Source organism: Diceros bicornis, chromosome 40 (assembly GCF_020826845.1).
Source record: "Diceros bicornis minor isolate mBicDic1 chromosome 40, mDicBic1.mat.cur, whole genome shotgun sequence".
Lineage (NCBI taxonomy): Eukaryota > Metazoa > Chordata > Mammalia > Perissodactyla > Rhinocerotidae > Diceros > Diceros bicornis.
The window spans coordinates 19091560-19109333 of NC_080779.1; the positions used below are offsets into that span (position 1 = coordinate 19091560).

A 17774-nucleotide genomic window follows, 5' to 3' on the forward strand; every position below is an offset into this window, starting at 1 on the left:
AATCACTATGAACTGTAGGTATTATACTCCATCTTGTGTTTTGTTGTACAACTTTGGAAATATGGGAGACTTGCTTAATGATAGGATAAATTAAAATTACCCTCAGGAACAAACTCAAACTTGATCTACCCAGTTTCTTTTCTGCTTTTACTTGTTTTGGATAGTTTTTCATTGTTATTCTCTGAAGGAAAACAAGGGAAATTTCCTTGGAATCCATGCGCCTTGGATTTACAGCCTTTCCCAATTTCTGTGAAAGTACCTGTAGTCTAGCATACTCATTCTAATTCAAATGTGTATGTGTCAGGTAAATCACAAGAGGAAAGGAAACTTGAATTGAGGGCTGTCTACTAGGTACAGTGCTTGCTAAGTAATTACCTAATTTTATGTCACTTAATCCTTAAACAGCTCTGTGATGGTAAATTGATTAATCCTATTTTGTAGATGAGGAAACTGAATATTAGAGGTGATATAATTTGTTCAAGTTCATATAGGTAGTCTATGACTGGGAAGCAGAATTTGAACCCAGATCTTACTGGCTCTAGAGCTTTTGTTCTTCTACCCTACTGTGATGTCTTTTTAAGTAATTAGTTTTAACATGCCACAAGTTTAAAGCATTAAATAGTCCTTTTAAAAAATCTGTTGTTGATTATTGTTCTTGTTTAACACTCTTACTTTAATTTTCCACCTCAGTTTGCCAGAACCCTGGGCCATCATTAAATAAGAGATGTTTTTTTGTTTGTTTTTGGCTTGGGTCCTCTTTACAGGTGAAAATTGCTGTTCTGGCAGCCAGCTGCCTCCATAGTGTTCTGCTCTCTATTCTGGATGTTGATGCTTAGCCTCTTTTTGTTTTAATGGAATGGCAAACCTTAGTAATAACAGAGCGATTTTCATTTCTTCCAGCATTCCTCTTTCTTTCCCTCTTCTGCTTTGGTGTGGAGGCTTTCACTTACTAGGCTGTTAGCTAAACTGCACCACTCTGTATGGACTTGTCTGGGACCCTGAAATGAAACAGGGAGACCCGTTTTCCAGCTATACATGATTAAATCTTTTTACCTCTTTTTTTTTTTTTTAAATCTGTAGAATAAAAAGTTTAGACTAATTTCCTTTGAGTACTTAAATATTGTTCAACAAAAAGAAATCCCTGTAGTATCTTGTAATGCCAAGTCCCATATTATCAGTTCAGCTGGTCTAGCCTGGTGGCTACCATTTCCTGACAAATGTTAAAATAACTCCTGTGGAATTGAAGTAACTCGTATTTACTTTTTTTTTGCATGTCAGAAATGCAACTTCACGGTTTCTCTGTATCATCTCTTAAAGTACTACCTAAATGGTGTGTTGATGAAGTTTCTTTTTCCCAGCATTTTATTATGAAAAATTTCAAACATACAAAAAATGTTGAAAGAATTTTACAGTAAACACCCCGTATCCTATCCGTCAGTTGGTGAGTTTCTTAAATGATCTTTACATCAGCTAACACTATTAAGTGGTTTGGCTATTTGCATTTTCCTCCTAACACCAAACACGTGTAGCTATTATAGCAACAAGATTAAGAACTATGGGCCTGGGAAACAGACTGCCTGGGTTTGGGTTTTAGCTCTGTCATCTACTAGCAGAGTTAGTTAAGCTCTTTGTCCCCTTTCTTCACCTGTTTAATGGGGATAATAATAGTATTTCATAGAGTTAACATGAAGATGAAATGAACTGATCCAACGTGCCGGGCAGCATAGTAAGTGCTCAATAATTGTTAATTATCATCATATTAGAGTTATTTTTTTACTACAAATTTAAATAAAAATGTTATTTTACTTCAGAATTATTGTTACTTTATCATGAACACATTAGCTGGAATTGAAGACAGATTTAAATAGCGAAAGAGTTTGGTAATACAAAAATGTAGACTAAAAATTGCTGAGTTTTTTTTTTTTAGGTGAGAAAGATTGGCCCTGAGCTAATATCTGCCAGTCCTCCTCTTTTTTTTCTCTGAGGAAGACTGGCCCTGGGCTAATATCCATGCCCATGTTCCTCCACTTTATATGGGACGCCGCCACAGCATGGCTTGCCGAGCAGTGTGTCAGTGCGCGCCTGGGAGCCAAACCGGCGTCGCAGCAGCCGAGAGCGCGCACTTAACCGCTTGCGCCACTGGGCTGCCCCCGCTGAGAATTATTTTTAAATTATTTGTTGAAATCACATACCCATAATCTTCTGAATTTTAAATGTTCAGTTCCAGGCAGTGTTTTGGCCTTTATGGGGAAAACAACAGATTAACTTATTCTCCTTTAAAAAGGGTATAGCTAAAAATGGAATTATTTGCATTTTCTGTTTATTCATATCTAGATTTGAATGATTGTAGGACTACTAAGACAAACTGGCACTATAGTGAATGGTGAACAGTAATGCTTCTTTAAAAATAGACTTTAGTTTTGTTTATATTCTCTATTGTTTTTGTTTTCTATTTTGTTGATTTCTGTCCTTATAGTTATTATTTTTATTATTCTTGTTCTTTTGGGTTTGCCCATTTTCAAGTTCTTTAGTTGAATGTATAGCTCATCTGTTTTTAACCTTTTTTATTTCCTGAAAAATGTGTTTAAATAAAAACATAAGTCTTCCTCTAAGGACTCCTTTTCTTTGTTCGGAAGGTCTTTTTTTTAATAACTTTATGGTGTACTCGGTACAAATTTATACTGAGAAGTTCATCAGGAAGTTACATTGCTTGAATTTAGATGTTTCGTTAATATGTTACTGATATATTCATTATCTGCATCAGATAATTATAATATCTGCTTGGAAAATTTTGAGGCTGAAATGATTGGGATCATGTGCTGCTGTGGTTAGAAGGTTAGCATATTATTTATTCATATCCTTACTATTTTTAAGGAAAATCTTGACCCTATTCAAAGAAATGGCCTTGGCAATAATGAGGTGACATTTTAAAGGTATAAATCATTGGTATGTTTATAATATTCCTAAAGGACTGCCTGAAGGATAAGTCTATTCATTTTTCAATATTAGTGGTTTTCAACTAATTTTTTCTGCCTCAACATTGTTGGAGAAAAAACATTCCTCATCAGTGACAATGTGTTTGAGTGGGGAGTGTCTAGTATCAGAATCTCCGTATACATTCCATTCTTTCTTTGGGCTCTTGCTGGATTATTGCAGTGGCATCCTACTTTCCCTGCATCTGTTTTCTTTTCCCTCTAGATCTGTTTTTCGCTGTCAATCAAAGTTATCTTTCAGAATGAAGATCTAATTACATCACCTCCATTCCTAGAAATACTGCAATGCTTTCTCTTTTCTCTTAGCATGAACTCCAATCATGGTCAAAGCTCAGCGTGCTCTAGTACTACCCATCACTCCAGCATTGTTTCGAACCAGCTTCCCCCTTTTTCTGTAGGATCCAGTGACGTTGGCCTTGTCTCGGTTGCTATCTCAGTTCTTCTACACAGAATTTTGCTCATCCTGTTTCCCTGCCAGAGGTCCCTCTTCTACCCCTTATCGCTCAGGCTAACTCCTTATCTCAGTTCATTCATGACTTCCTCAGGGAAAGCCTTCTAGATTTCCCTGAGAGATGACTTTCCCCTATTATGTGCACTCATAGCGCTATTTACTTCCTTTAAATAAATACTGGTATGGTGGTTATTTTATATTTATTTGTGTGATGTCTGTCTTTGAATGATGTCTGTCTCTCCCCCACTACTAGATTGAAAACTTCATGAGAAGAAACCATGTCTCTTTCTGTTTACCATTGTATCCCCATTTCGAAGGTGGTGAATAAATATATGTTAAATGAATGAATGACTTTTTTTTTTTTTTGCTGGGGGGACAGAAAATTCTGATATACATATAGTTTTTGAGAATCACTGCTTTAGATGTTGTGGATTTCATCCCCGGATTAAATCAGAACATCAGGCAATTGTTACTTTCTTACAATTTTACTTTACCTTACTTGACAATGTTACTTTATCTCCTCATATAAGTGTTTTTTCTCATGAACTTTGGCAGCATGCCATTTGTTCAAATTGGGGTATGCTGTAAGTGATAAACTGTTGTATTGGTTGTATGGACACTATTGAGACTAGTGTCCATTCTATCAAGTACTGTGCATTGTATCAGATAATATTGTCTTTATGAGAACTCAGAGGAAAAATTTCTCTGATCTTACTCCCAGAAAAAATTGTGCTTCTCTTGAGCAACTGGTCTGTTTTTGTCTTGGAAGCACTATTGTCTTATACCTAATCCCTTTTTCCTGAATCTCAAAGCCAGATTTGCAGCTCACATCTGAAAATTAGTCAGGAGTTTCTGGCATACCCATATGTAAACTAATCTCGGTCTTAGCTTCATCTTAATCTTTAGAATTTTAACTGTAATTTATTTATGTATTTTATTGTTTGTTCAATAAAAGGTTCTGCAAATAGCCCAAGGAATAATAAAACTCTACAGAGTTTTGGGATTTTTTTCTTTTTTTTAAAGCTAAATTAATCTGCTTGCTGGGTAAGAAGCGAGTTCAGTTTCTCTCTCTACACTGAAAAAGGAAGTGATAAAGAGGAAAATAAGTTTATTACATATTGGGAGGAATAATAGGTATTAAGTTCTGACTGGTTCATTTGGGAATTAGAAATTTTTCCTTTTGATTTTTTTCTGCTTATGTCACAAAAGCACAGGCATTGCTTTATAAGGAGGTCTGAGGTGGGATATGAAAGTATCTGTTAGGCTTAGGGACATAAAGTTAGCACTTTGTATACACGTGCTGGGAACTTGGCAGAGTTTTATTTTAATAGCCCCCCTACTCTATGGGTTATGATCATTGTAGGAGTTCTGATCAAGGCCTTGGTATTTAGCCTGACTGAATATCAGAGTCACTTTGTTTTCCTTCTGTTGCAAAATAAATTTTTGTACCATCTGATGAAATAACAGCTGTGCAGTAGCATACGTGACTCTGGAGACTAGGCATTAGAAGACTATCAGATAAGTAAGATTAGCCAACACTATTATAAGGAGAGGTTAGAAGGCACTTTGGAGTGATGACCAAAGATTCCCTCACTTTGACTGGGAGGTCAGATCTTAAGACTCCTTCTGAGTCCACTTTTAATAGCCAAATTGTCTTTTCTTTTGGTTTGAATATAAGTTGGTCAACTTTCTCTGAGGTCTTACTCCATGGGCAGCAGGAAGTGTTAGCAGTATTTCATATGTTTTTCTTTGCTTGCCAGCAAGAAATCTAGGGCTATGCTTGATCCAACCACTTGGATCAGTGACTTAAGCTTGTTGTACTTCTAGGGCTTTACAGTAGTATTTATCTGTTCAGTCAATGTTAACATATTTTTGGTAAATTTTTCAAGTTATGTGATCCCCCATAGTTGAAAATAGAGCCCTAAAGATTCTAGCATTAAAGGGAGTATCTGTTTTTTCTCCAGGGAGATCAGTGTCCCTTCAGACATTCCCAGAGAAGATGATCTCCTGAAGAAGATGGGAAGGAAATATCAAAAATTGTCTAATTATTACATTGTTACATATAGTTGTTATCTGTATATACAAGTCAGGTTTTGATGAGGCAAATATGAGTATGCATGTTGTTGATTCAGGAAATAAAGATTAGAAGGGCCAAATATAGTTGTAAAAACAAAAGAGGAATTGTAACAAAAGTGAGTAAGAAAGAAATTATCAGTTATCTGGGGTACAGATAACTTACGTCAAGTTAAACAAAATTTGCAAAGGTTGTCTTAGGACTATGGAGGATGTTAGGCTAACTGAAATTTATAATTTTGTCCAAATTGTACCAAGTCCCATTCCTGAAGGAATTGTATTTGGGTTGAGGTTTTGACAAATTCTAAGATAGGCTCGAGGAGTGAAAACAAAACCAAGTAAAAATTGTTGTGGCTGTAGATAGTCAAAGGGGTAAACTGAGTTTCTGCAAGCCAAATACATTCCAAAGGATATAAGAATGTATTAGATAAAGGATAAGGATAAAAGCACTCTGAAGATATTCAGATTTTACCACTGGTAATTTGTAAAGAGAAACTTTATCTGAAACAAATAAGATAAGCCATCTAGGATATAAATGTTCAAAGTTCACTTTTGGGATAAACATAAAATCACAAAAACTCATGTCAGGTAGCTCCTTTGTGGCCCCAGTGTTACCAGACAGGATTTCCCTTCAGGGGACTTATCTAGTTTGGGAAGTGAAAGGTAGGGAGTTAGGTCAAGTCTTAATCAAGAGGATCATACCTAAGCTGTGTAGGTTGAGGGAGAAGATCAGAGTAGGCATGGGCAAAGCCTAGACCCAAACAAGTTTGTCAAGCATGCTGACAGATTCAGCTAGACAACAAATGCAAGATCAACGTGGTGTCAGCTCCTCATGTCCCTTGTCCCACAGGGTAACACTGAAACCAAAGAGGCCAGATGATCATAGACAACGTGACTGGTAGGGCACTCTGTTGCTAAGGAACAGTTGTCATACTAGGAGAGTGTAGGGAGGTGGGAGAGAAATAGCCTTGTAGCAGTACCTCCCAAGACTGCCTATCTTTATGGAGGCTCACAGGGCATTCTGCCAAGGCTTAGGTCAGCCTGTGGTTGAGTGTCACCTAAGAGTTTATGTGGAGACATGTAAGGTTGCCAGGGCACAAGTACAGAGCCGTTCCCCTACAGTATCGTCCATGGTAAGGGAGAAATGACAACGGAATTAGAACAAAAGCATGAAAAGAAAAGTGTTACAAGCAATGGTTTCAAGCGTCTAGGAAAGTGGGGTTCTCTTGGTGTGAGGATAAGCAGTCTACTTCTCTAAAGTTGTCTGCTCCTGGACTATGAAGTCGTCCTGGACATCCTGACACAGTCGTTTGGTACATTCTGAAAAATGTCTTTTTTGTGGTGATCATATCAGCCTATCCCAGGAAGTTTGTATTCATGAGTAAGGTCTGTGTAATGTCATCCATCTGGAGTACTTGTATAGTCTTTTATTGAGGCTTTTGTGTTTCTTCCAGAAGACTCAGTTTCTGGTCTGTAGCTTGTAACAGGAGACTTTAGGCAAGTGTAAAGAAAAAGGAGAAGCTAACTGTGGAGGTAAGAGTGAATGGTTCAGGTAAATTTATTTTAATAGCCAACAATATCAGAATGAAGAAAAGTAGCGTCCTTTATTGAGGTGTATCAACTTATAAGGCTTTAGTGAATAGTTACTTCAGAATAAGAACATATCATGGACAGTGAGGGCAGTGACCAATTTCAGAGTCTTTAATTTGTACCATAGCGTATTATGATTTTCTCCAGTTGTCTCCAATCTAGATATTTAAATCTAGAGATAAAGTATTTTTAAACTTTATTCTATTATTTTAAATAACAGCCTTATTGAGATAAAATTCACCCATTTAAAGTTTATAATTCACTAGTTTTTAGGATATTCATAGAGTTGTGCAACCATTACCACTATTTAATTTTAGAACATTTTCATCATTCCAAAAAGATAACCCTATACCCATTGGCGATCACTCCCCATTCCTCCCTCTAGTCTAAATTCCTCCCTCTAAAAAATTTTTATGATTTAAGGAGCTCAAATTGGAGGAGAGAGGTGGTAAAAGAAAGGATGAATGCCCATAGGTTTTGTTGTTGTTGTTGTTTGTATGTTAAATTTTATTATGGTATAAATATAGACAGTAAAGTGCACAATTCTTAAATGTACAACTTGATGAATTTTTACATATATATATGGTAATCACCATACAGATCAATATACAGAATATTTCAATACCACAGAAATCTCCTTAGTATCCCTTTTTTGTCAGTTACAACCCTCCAAGAGGTAATCACTATTCTGACTTGTATCACCATAGATTAGTTTTGCCTGTTCTTGAAGTGCATATGAATGGAATCAAACAATAGTCTCTTGTGTCCGGCTTCTTTTGCTCATAATTATGTCTATAAGATTCATCCAAATTATGTGTAGCAGTAGTTAAATTTTTTTTTTTTGCTTTATAGTATTCCATTAGAAAAGTAAAGCACAATTTATCAATTCACCTGTTGATGGAGATTTGGGTTGTTTACGGTTTTTTACTATTATGACTAAAGCTGCTAAGAACATTCTTTTTTTTTTTTTATTTTTGAGGAAGATTAGCCCTGGGCTCACATCCGTGCCCATCTTCCTCTACTTTATATGGGATGCAACCACAGCATGGCTTGACAAGTGGTGCATCGGTGCGCACCCGGGTTCCAAACCCACGAACCCTGGGCTACCAAAGCAGAGTGCGCGAACTTAACTGCTATGCCACTGGGCCGGCCCCATGAAGCTGCTAAGAACATTCTTATACTTATCTTTTGGTGAATCTATGTACTCATTTTTCTTGGGCCATGAGGTTTTATAGTATTATAAAAGTTCAGAACATTTTTATTAAAATAGAATGCCAAGCCTGCCTCACAAGAGATTTTCAAGTCAGCCTAAATGGAGATATACCTCATTGATTTTATAATAGAAACCAGGGAAAAATAACATTGACTTCACAGGCAATTTAGGCTGGTATTCATGTGCCTGTTGGTGTCAAGGGGTATGGATATTATACAATCAATCATAGTAAATAGCAGGGCGTCCTGCTAGAGGTTAGAGATACAACTGTGAAAGACACAGTCATATACCCTGCTTTCACCAACCAATAAACAAGTTATTTGAACATAATGTGTAGAGTGTGGTGATAAAGAAATGAGAATTGTTAGAGGGGAACTTAGGATGGAGCATCTCACCTAAACCTGGGTAGTCAGTGGAGGCTGTTGGAGGAAGTGACATCTAAACTGGGTCCTAAAGATTGAATTGAATTTAGCCAGGTGAAGGAGGTGAGGGAGTGGGAGTTGAGAGGCACTAGGCAATGAGATTTTTTTTTTTTTTTTTTTTTTGTGAGGAAGATCAACCCTGAGCTAACATCCATGCCAATCCTCCTCTTTTTGCTGAGGAAGGCCGGCCCTGAGCTAACATCCATTGCCAATCCTCCTCCTTTTTTTTTTTCCCCCAAAGCCCCAGCAGATAGTTGTAGGTCATAGCTGCACATCCTTCTAGTTGCTGCATGCGGGACGTGGCCTTAGCATGGCTGGAGAAGTGGTGCGTTGGTGCGCGCCCCGGATCCGAACCCGGGCCGCCAGTAGCGGAGCCCACGCACTTAACCACTAAGCCATGGGGCCGGCCCAGGCAATGAGAGTTTTTAAGGCAATGTTTAAGGCCTGGAGACTTGAGAAACAGAAAATAGCTGGGTAAGCAGGGACTCAGTTATAAATGGCCTTTTGACAATATCAAACAGTTTTGACATCATCCTCAGGTCAGAAGAGAATCATTGATACCTTTTTGTTTTGGTGAGGAAGATTAGCCCTGAGCTGACATCTGTTGCCAATGCTCCTCTTTTTATTGAGGAACATTGGCCCTCGACTAACATCCGTGCCCATCTTCCTTACTTTATATGTGGGACGCCTGCCACAGCATGGCCCGATAAGTGGTACGTAGGTCTGCGCCCAGGATCCAAGTCTGAGAACCCCGGGCCGCCAAGGCCGAGCGCAGGAACTTAACCACTACGTCACTGGGCCAGCCCTGATACCATTTTTTTATTATGGAGAACTTCAAACACGTATAAAGAGAACAGTAGAATGAATCCTTGTATACACATCCCACAGTTTGAGCAATACCAACTCATGCCCATCTTGTTGAGACTACTTCCTAGGTTGCTAGTGGATTGTTTTGAAGCAAATTTGACACGTCATATCATCATTGAAGATTTTTAGCGGGAGAGTGACATGATCAGTTTTGAATTTTAGAAATCACACTTTCCTAGTAATTTTAAAGTATCTTAAAAATGCACACACCACTGTTTGAGTGTTTCTCTTTTGCTTCCAGTCATACAAAGACATTTGTCTTTCTGCACCACCATGTACTATTTGTAAGTAGTTTGCATTCTTTTCAAACTATATGGAAGCATGATTAAATATTAAAATTTTTTTATGTATTTATCTTCCTTTGTAGATCAGTTGGTTAATTTGCATTTAAAAATACTGTTAATGAACATTTGGGCTTGTATAAGTTTAAAAATGTCATAATCAATGTAAAGGTTTGTTTTTAAGATTCAGCCTCCATAATAGCAAAGATACTAGTTTGGAAAGTGGAATTAGATTTATGGTTTTACTATAAATATTTTTCACAGATTCAAGTTGAGGAATTTAGTATTCTGCTTTAGTGGCTCAGGTTTTATTACTTATCTATATATTGAAATTTGTTTTCTTATTGAAGTTTACTTTGATGGTAAGAATTGATGTAGATTACTTTTATGTTAAAGCTATTTATAGCTGTCTGTGGGCCACTAAGTTAAAAATTTCTTCCCGTAAGAATGTTTGCTTCCTAAACTGTTTTAATTTAACTTTTTTTAAAGGTCGTTTAGTAGATGGTAACTATTGCAGTACTTTGGATAGCACTGCATGTGTGCATTCATTCATTCATTTGGTGAGAGTCAGTGATCTTAATCTTAAATCAGAGGTTGGCTGCTGAGATGGTTTTTACATTTTGAAGCGTTGTTGAAAAAAAAAGAATAATTTGCAACAGAAATCATATGTGGCCTTCAAATGTCAAATATTTACTATCTGACCCTTCACAGAAAAAGCTTGTCAACCCCTGATCTAAATGAATATAACTTAAATTCTTGACATGTGCTTTTTTTCTTTTGGAAGTGTTTCTTTAAGGTTCGTTTTAGAATTGACATTTGAAAATTGAAATTTTCATTGTTTTCTACAGAGAAGATGGTGAATTAGAAGATGGTGAAATAGATGATGCAGGATTTGAAGAAACACAAGAACAGAAAGCAAAAGAGGATGAAAAGCAGAAAAATGAGAAAGCCTACAGAAAATCAAGAAAAAAACACAAGAAAGAAAGAGAGAAGAAAAAATCCAAAAGGAGAAAACGTGAGAAACATAAGGTTAGTTAGAATCTACTTTTTATTCTTTTGGTAAATTTTTATGAAATATAAAATAATAAAAATTAGAAAGTATAAATTCTGGCATATTTTCTTATAAAACATATGGATTAGATCTTTTTATTTATGTGATTAATAAAGTTTCTGAACATAAAGATTATATGAATTATCTTAAAGATTTAAAAAATAGTCAAGGTAACATTTAATGCAAATTAGAGTAAATCTTTTTTTTTTTTTTTTTTTTGGGTGAGGAAGATCAGCCCTGAGCTAACATCCATTGCCAATCTTCCCCTTTTTGCTGAGGAAGATTAGCCTTGAGCTAACATCTGTTCCCATCTTCTTCTGTTTTGTATGTGGGGTACTGCCACAGCATGGCTTAATCAGCGGTGCGTAGGTCCACCCCCGGGATCCAAACCTGTGAATCCCAGGCAGCCGAAGCTGAGCGCATGAACTTAACCACTACACCACCAGGCTGACCCCCTAAAGTAAATCTTTTTAATTGGTGGAAGATTGTGTGCAAGGATGCTGAAAGGTTAAGGAAAGAAAGTTTCGTTCTCTACAGATATAGATTAGCAGCATTGTCATTGTCCATCCATTCATTTATTTATTCATTTATATGTATCATCACCTGCTTTCTGTGGAAATTTCTGTGCTAATTGTTATGGGTTATACTAATGAGTGAAATAGTCTCTGCTCTTATAGAGATTACATTGAAATGGGAAGGAGAGAGGCAATAAACAAATGAAAAACAAATGCTATTAAGAAAACAGTAGGGTGCTGGATAGATAATAATGTGATTTGGCGTAGGGAAGAAGGGAAACCTATGCTGACGGAGAACTCAGGGAAAAGTTGGCAACAGTGGTAGGGTAGTTTTTGAAATTCCCTGAATTTCCCCCATAAAAACAGAGCAATTACGATAGCAGAACCAAAAACTCATTGGCAACATCTACAAAAAAATGAAGTAACAAGTTATCCCCACAAACGTCAAAAATACAGATGGAAGGGCCAGCCCAGTGGCATAGCGGTTGAGTTTGCGCCCTCCCCTTTGGCGGCCCGGAGTTTGCAGGTTCAGAGCCTGGGCGCAGACAGGCACACTGCTTGTCGGGCTATGCTGTGGCGGCATCCCATGTAAGGTAGAGGAAAATGAGCATGGATGTTAGCACAGGGCCAGTCTTCCTCAGCAAAAAGAAGAGGATTGGCAATGGATGTTGGCTCAGGGATAATCTTCCTCACCAAAAAAAGAAAAGGATAACATCAAACCACAGACAGCAACAAGACCAGTGTAGGATCAGCAGCTGCGTGTAATAAAGCAGAGGGACGGTAAAGGAACTTCCAGAAAACAAATTGCCAACAGTTATTCATCTCAAATGGAAGAGTCCCCACTTCATGGAAAGCCTGTGAACCAAACTGAGAACAGCAGCAGAGGGGTTTGGGAGGGGGCTTTACTAATTCCAATTTACACATAAGTATAAGGTGTCCATGTAAAACTGGATGATGCTGGAATGTCTGGGCCTGATGAACTCCTGATACAATCAGCCAAATCCCTTTTCTCAGACAGAGTCCTGCACTGAGGAGATAACTGCTCAGAGTAGAATCTAAATTGAGAGGACAAGCATACTAGGGCCAAGGAAAGAAATGGTCAGATAAAAAATGGGGGAAGGGAGCAGGGGAGGGATATCTCAGAAGATATATAACCATATCTTTTAATACTTCATGCTAAAAACAGAAGAAATAACCCTAGAGACATAAAGCTAGGAAAGCTTTCCTGGCCCCTTCCCCCTTTTACACATGAGCAACAAGGTAGGGCATCCTCACATTTTATGTAAGTTATTATTATTAAAAAAAGGGAGTAATGGAGAGAATAATATTCTTTCAGAAAATAAAGAATGCCCACAGAACATATAAAAACTTAACCTAATATTTCAAAATGATAAAAAAATTAAGAAGACATTTAAGCTATGATCAAACAGCATAAATAAAATTTGGGAGGAAAATTCTTTGGTCATCTAGGCCTAAAGACCAAGTCCCTTAATAATATAAGAAAATCAGATATAAAAATTTTTGATACCAACATTTTATGCCAGAAGATAATGGAGTAACATATTTGAAGAAGATGTGAGCTAGAGATTTTGTATCCAGCTAAATACCTTCAAATATAAAGTCCTCAGAAAAACTATATATAATAAAACTCAGGAAAAATATATTGTTATCATGAGCCTTCCTGTAGAATCTACTAGAGAACAAGTTCAGATAATCAAAATGACTGGGTGAGAGAGAGAGAGTGACCTACATACACAAACATATTTACTTGTGAAACTAAGACTAAATGATGGACATAAGGGGAGCAGTGTATTATGTATCTGAACATTACAACTATAAAAAAACATTAGGAAAAGAAGAGTATATAGTAAGCAGGATAAGCTTACCAATTATCTTATAGTTATTAACTGAGAGTAAAAGGATATTACTTCAAATTATTATCCTGGGAATGAATGAGAGAAAGTAGAAGAAGTTACTACCTAATTTCAATATTGATCCTGTTAGTAAAAAAAGTAGCATGCAAAGAAGGGGCAAGGACTCAGGTTATTGGAAAAGGCAGTATAAAGGAAATAATTGAGACAAAAATACAAACCTTTCTAAATACCAAGAGATATACTCCCCAACAATGCAAAATCCGACTCTCAGCTATGTACAAGAGGAAGATTTAAGAAACGGGTAAAGCTATACCAGGCAAATGCAAAGAAAGAGAAGGCAGAAGTCATAATGTTGATATCTGAAAAAGTCAAATTTAAGTCAAAAAGGCATTGAAAGCAATGAAGCATATTTTATAATGTTAAAGTTACAATTCACAATGACGATATGAGTTGTTAATATTTTATATCCCCCCAAAACAGCAACTTTCATAAAGCAGGAACTATAGGAGCTACGAGAAGACATAGACAGGAATTCACTAATAATAGGAGATATATCACTATGCCTCTCTTAACCCAAAGAGATTGATCAAGTGGAGGAAAAGGTGGTAAGGATATTAAAGAGATGTTATAAATATATAGTAAGCTCTGAATCTTGAGAACACATCTTCCTCTCAAGTATACTTGGAATACTCATAAAAGCCGACTGTGTCTTAGTCCACAAAGAAAATTCCAATTAATCTTATAGAGGAGAAATAGAACAAAGAGTAATCTCAAACCACAATGTAATAAAACTAGACATTAATAACAAAGTCAAAAACCAAAAGTGCCTTTCTGTTTTACAATTCAAATACTTGCTACAAATAGCCTGTGGAACACAGGGAAACAGATTAAAACTGCAGAATTTCATGAAAATAATGATAATAAAATCTTGACATTTAAGTATCTATGGAATATAGCAAAAGCAATTATCAGAAGAAAAATTATAGTATTAAAAGCTAGAAAAATAGCAAAGCAAAACAAAAGAAATAAAAAGGAAGGACTTAAAGTTACAAGCAGAATTTAAATTAGAATGAAAAACAAGTAGTTATTAAAAAAAGATCAACAACATATATAAATCATTGGCCAAAGTAATCAAGAAAAAAAGGAGAAAAGTAAAAATAAAATTAGATATGTTGAGGCTAAGAACTTTCAAAACCATCAAGTCCTGGCTCCTTTTCAACAGTGCTTCCTTTAATTTTTCTGTCTTCTCTCACAGATAGGTACTTTCAACATTGTGCTTGAAAATCATAACTAGATCACCTAGTTCATTAGACTACTTTCCGTGTTAACGAATGTAACAGTGTTGCTGAAGTTTCTGCAATTACGTAGTAAGGATCTCCCTTCTTCCCGTTTTAATAAGATAGCTCTTACTTTCCTTTAAGTTGCCTCAGAGTCCAGAATTGTGCTAGCAGTCGTTCAAGGCAATTTAGGCTTTCGCTAATGCTCTCCTGAAAGTTCTTCCTGTTTCCATTCACTGCCTGGTTCCAAAACCACTCTTACCTTTTAGACATTTGTTATGGCAGCACAGCATTTTCAGACACCAAAATCTGTGTTAGTTAACTATTGCTTCATAACATATTACCCCGAACTTAGAAGGTTAAAACAACAAAAATTTCTCTCTCAGTTTCTGTGGATCAGCAATCTGGATGCAGCTTAATAAGGTGATTCTGGCTCAGCATTTTTCATGAGGTTGCAGTCATCTCAAGGCTCCTCTGAGGCAAGATCCTCTTGCAAGTTCACTCATGTGGCTCTTGGCTGGCCTCAGTTCCTCACTATGTGGGCCTTTCTGTAGCTGCCTCAGTGTCCTCATGATGTCAGCTGGCTTCCTCCAAAGCAAGTGAGCCAAGAGTAAGCGAGAGCAAGAGAAAGCACCCAAGATGAAAGCTACAGTCTTTTTTGTAACCTAATATCAGAAGTGATATACCATCACTTCTGACATTTTCTGTTTGCTAGAAGCAAGTTACTAAGTCTAGCCCACACTCAAGGGGAGAGAAAATAATCACCACCTCTTGAAGGAAGGAGTAATAAAGAATCTTTGGACTTATCTTTAACACCACCATCTGAGAATAGGAAAACCTGAAAAGGAAGAATGTATGGAGTGACCCTGGAATATTAAAGCACAGTAAAGTCTCTGTTATTAAAGCAGTGTGGTATTGGTGCATGGAAAAATAGACCGATGGGGCAGAAAAGAAAACTCAGAAATAGAGCAAATGCATGTGGAAATTTAGTATGTGATATAGGAACATCTCAAACCAGTGTGAAAAGATGAACTTTTTAATAAGCAGAGTTGAGGGAATTGGATAGTGATATGGACATAAAAGTGGTTTCATTTCTTAATTGGATAAATTCCAGATAAGTCAAAGATTTAAGGTAAAAAAATGAAACTTAAACAAGTGTTAGAATAAAACATGGGTGAGGTCCTCTTTTACCTGGGAGTGGAGAAATTTTGTTAACTATGATTCAAGGTCTCAGAACAGTAAGGTGTTAATAAACTTCTCTACATGAAAAATATAAAAGGAAAAAGGACATTTACTGTGTCCTTTGAGTTAAGAATCTGCACTCCCCCTCTGCCCCTCGCTCCAGGACCTGTAGTCCAGCAGAACTTGAAAGTTTCAGGGACAAGAAGCACCAACTCCCCACTGGGAGTATGAGAGGACCCATTTCTACTGAACCCACGCATGCTACCTCTTGGTTCAAAATATACACCATATTTCTTTGATTTTGCGTGAAAAAGCAATTCTTGCATTAGAAAGCAAGTAACACAACTGTTAATGAAGAGGGTACATTCTGGCATCCATTTTGCTGTCAGAAAATTTTTAACTACTGTTAGAAATATAACAGGATATTGTACCAGTTCAATGTTCTTCATTTTTGCTTGCAACCTAGGCCTGTCTTCTATCAGCTGGTCCTGGAGGAGTCTTTTCTTCCGTCCATTCTAGGCTAGAAGGTTATACAAGCTCAGGTAGGAAGGCTGAGATCAATGCCTTCCTCCTGGGACACTGTAACTAGTCCTCAAACCCCTTTGCCCTCAGGTTAACTTTATTAAATTTTGTCTCTATAACGTTTGTTAATTTGTTTGTAAACTCTTCAACTAGCCTGAACTAATCAGATAGTACTAAGAATTTATTGGCTATTGTTATGATGAATACTTAGATTAAAGAAGAGGAAAAATATATAATCCTGTCTACAAAGAGCTTTGATTTTATTTGGAGAGATTATAACCATAACTATAAAACATAATCATAAATGGTCAATGGTTGGTGGTTGATCATAACCATAAATAATTATCAAACAAAATAGTATGTAATAAAGTGCTGACTAGTGTAGTCTAGTGATAAAGTTAGACATTTTTGCAATGTGCTAATTGTACAGTTCAGATAATATATGTAAAATACAATGAGAAAAGGGGGCGAATAGTAAGGATTAGAGTTAATGTAAAAAAATAGGATGAGAAAAGAAGAAGATACTTCCAGTGATGGGAAATATTGTGAACAGAGGCTGCAGGAGTTTTTCATGTATGAAAGAGACCTCAGTGAGATTAGCTAGATTTAGACATGTTCTCATTGTAAAGGAGGCAGAACTAAAGGTGAGGTAAGCCAATTTTTGGAAAGTCTTGAAAGTAACACAGAGTTGCTTAACACTGATGTGCTAGTCTAAAGATAACATTTTAGATGATATAAGGCGTGTTTACATGATAAGTGGCGCTTTAGGAAGGTTAACCTGCGGGAACATCAGAGTGCAGGGTGGACTGGATGTTTGAGGGATGTGAGGCTGACGGTCCAGGAGACAGTTTTATTTGTTTGTTCGGGTTGGCCATGGAAGCACATTTGTGTACTATTTGTTCATGATTACTGAGGTAACATGAAGTTAATTATTTAAAAATTCAATTTTGACAGAAATAAATAGAAAGAGAAGGCCCTTCTAATCTCACTCCCCAGAGATAACAATTGGTATGTAGTCTTCCAGATATTGTTCTTATGCATGTGCTAACATATAATATTGTTACTTCTACTATACAGGCTTTTTTTAGACAGACTATATTGGAATTTGTTTGATATTTTGCAGGATGAGAGGCTGACCCAAGTTTATGGTAGGAAGAATGGTGGAGAAATGGTTAAATGAAAGAAATCCCATAGAAGGAATTGATGAAACAGAGAGGAGTGAAAGGAAGGAATCAAAGATGACTCCCACATTTTTAACCAAGGAGTATGGTGCTGTTATTTTTAATAGATAAATGTCAGAAAGTAGATAGTATTTGTTTAGAAAAAGTGATAATGTATCTTAATTAGATATAATGAGGTTGAGACAAAAATGAAATATCCAGAGGGAATTCTACTGAATGAATTGGAAATACAAGGAGGAGAGTTTCCACTGGAAATGTATTCTTGGGAGTAATTTTGAAAGG

At 36.6% G+C, this 17774-nt stretch overlaps 1 protein-coding gene across 2 annotated transcripts in view; it reads left to right on the forward strand.

Moving 5' to 3' along the window:
* The window catches only part of ZC3H6 (zinc finger CCCH-type containing 6), a 64675-nt gene that overhangs the window by 10923 nt on the left and 35978 nt on the right, over window positions 1–17774 (forward strand). Inside the window, exons 1-2 of one of the 2 annotated variants that reach the window (XM_058534616.1) lie at window positions 9170–9893; window positions 10739–10919. In XM_058534616.1, the coding sequence (XP_058390599.1) occupies window positions 9883–9893; window positions 10739–10919 (192 nt within the window). In that variant the 5' untranslated portion in view covers window positions 9170–9882. Of the gene's footprint in view, window positions 1–9169; window positions 9894–10738; window positions 10920–17774 lie in introns of those variants that run through there. The other variant, XM_058534615.1, reaches the window with a different exon arrangement.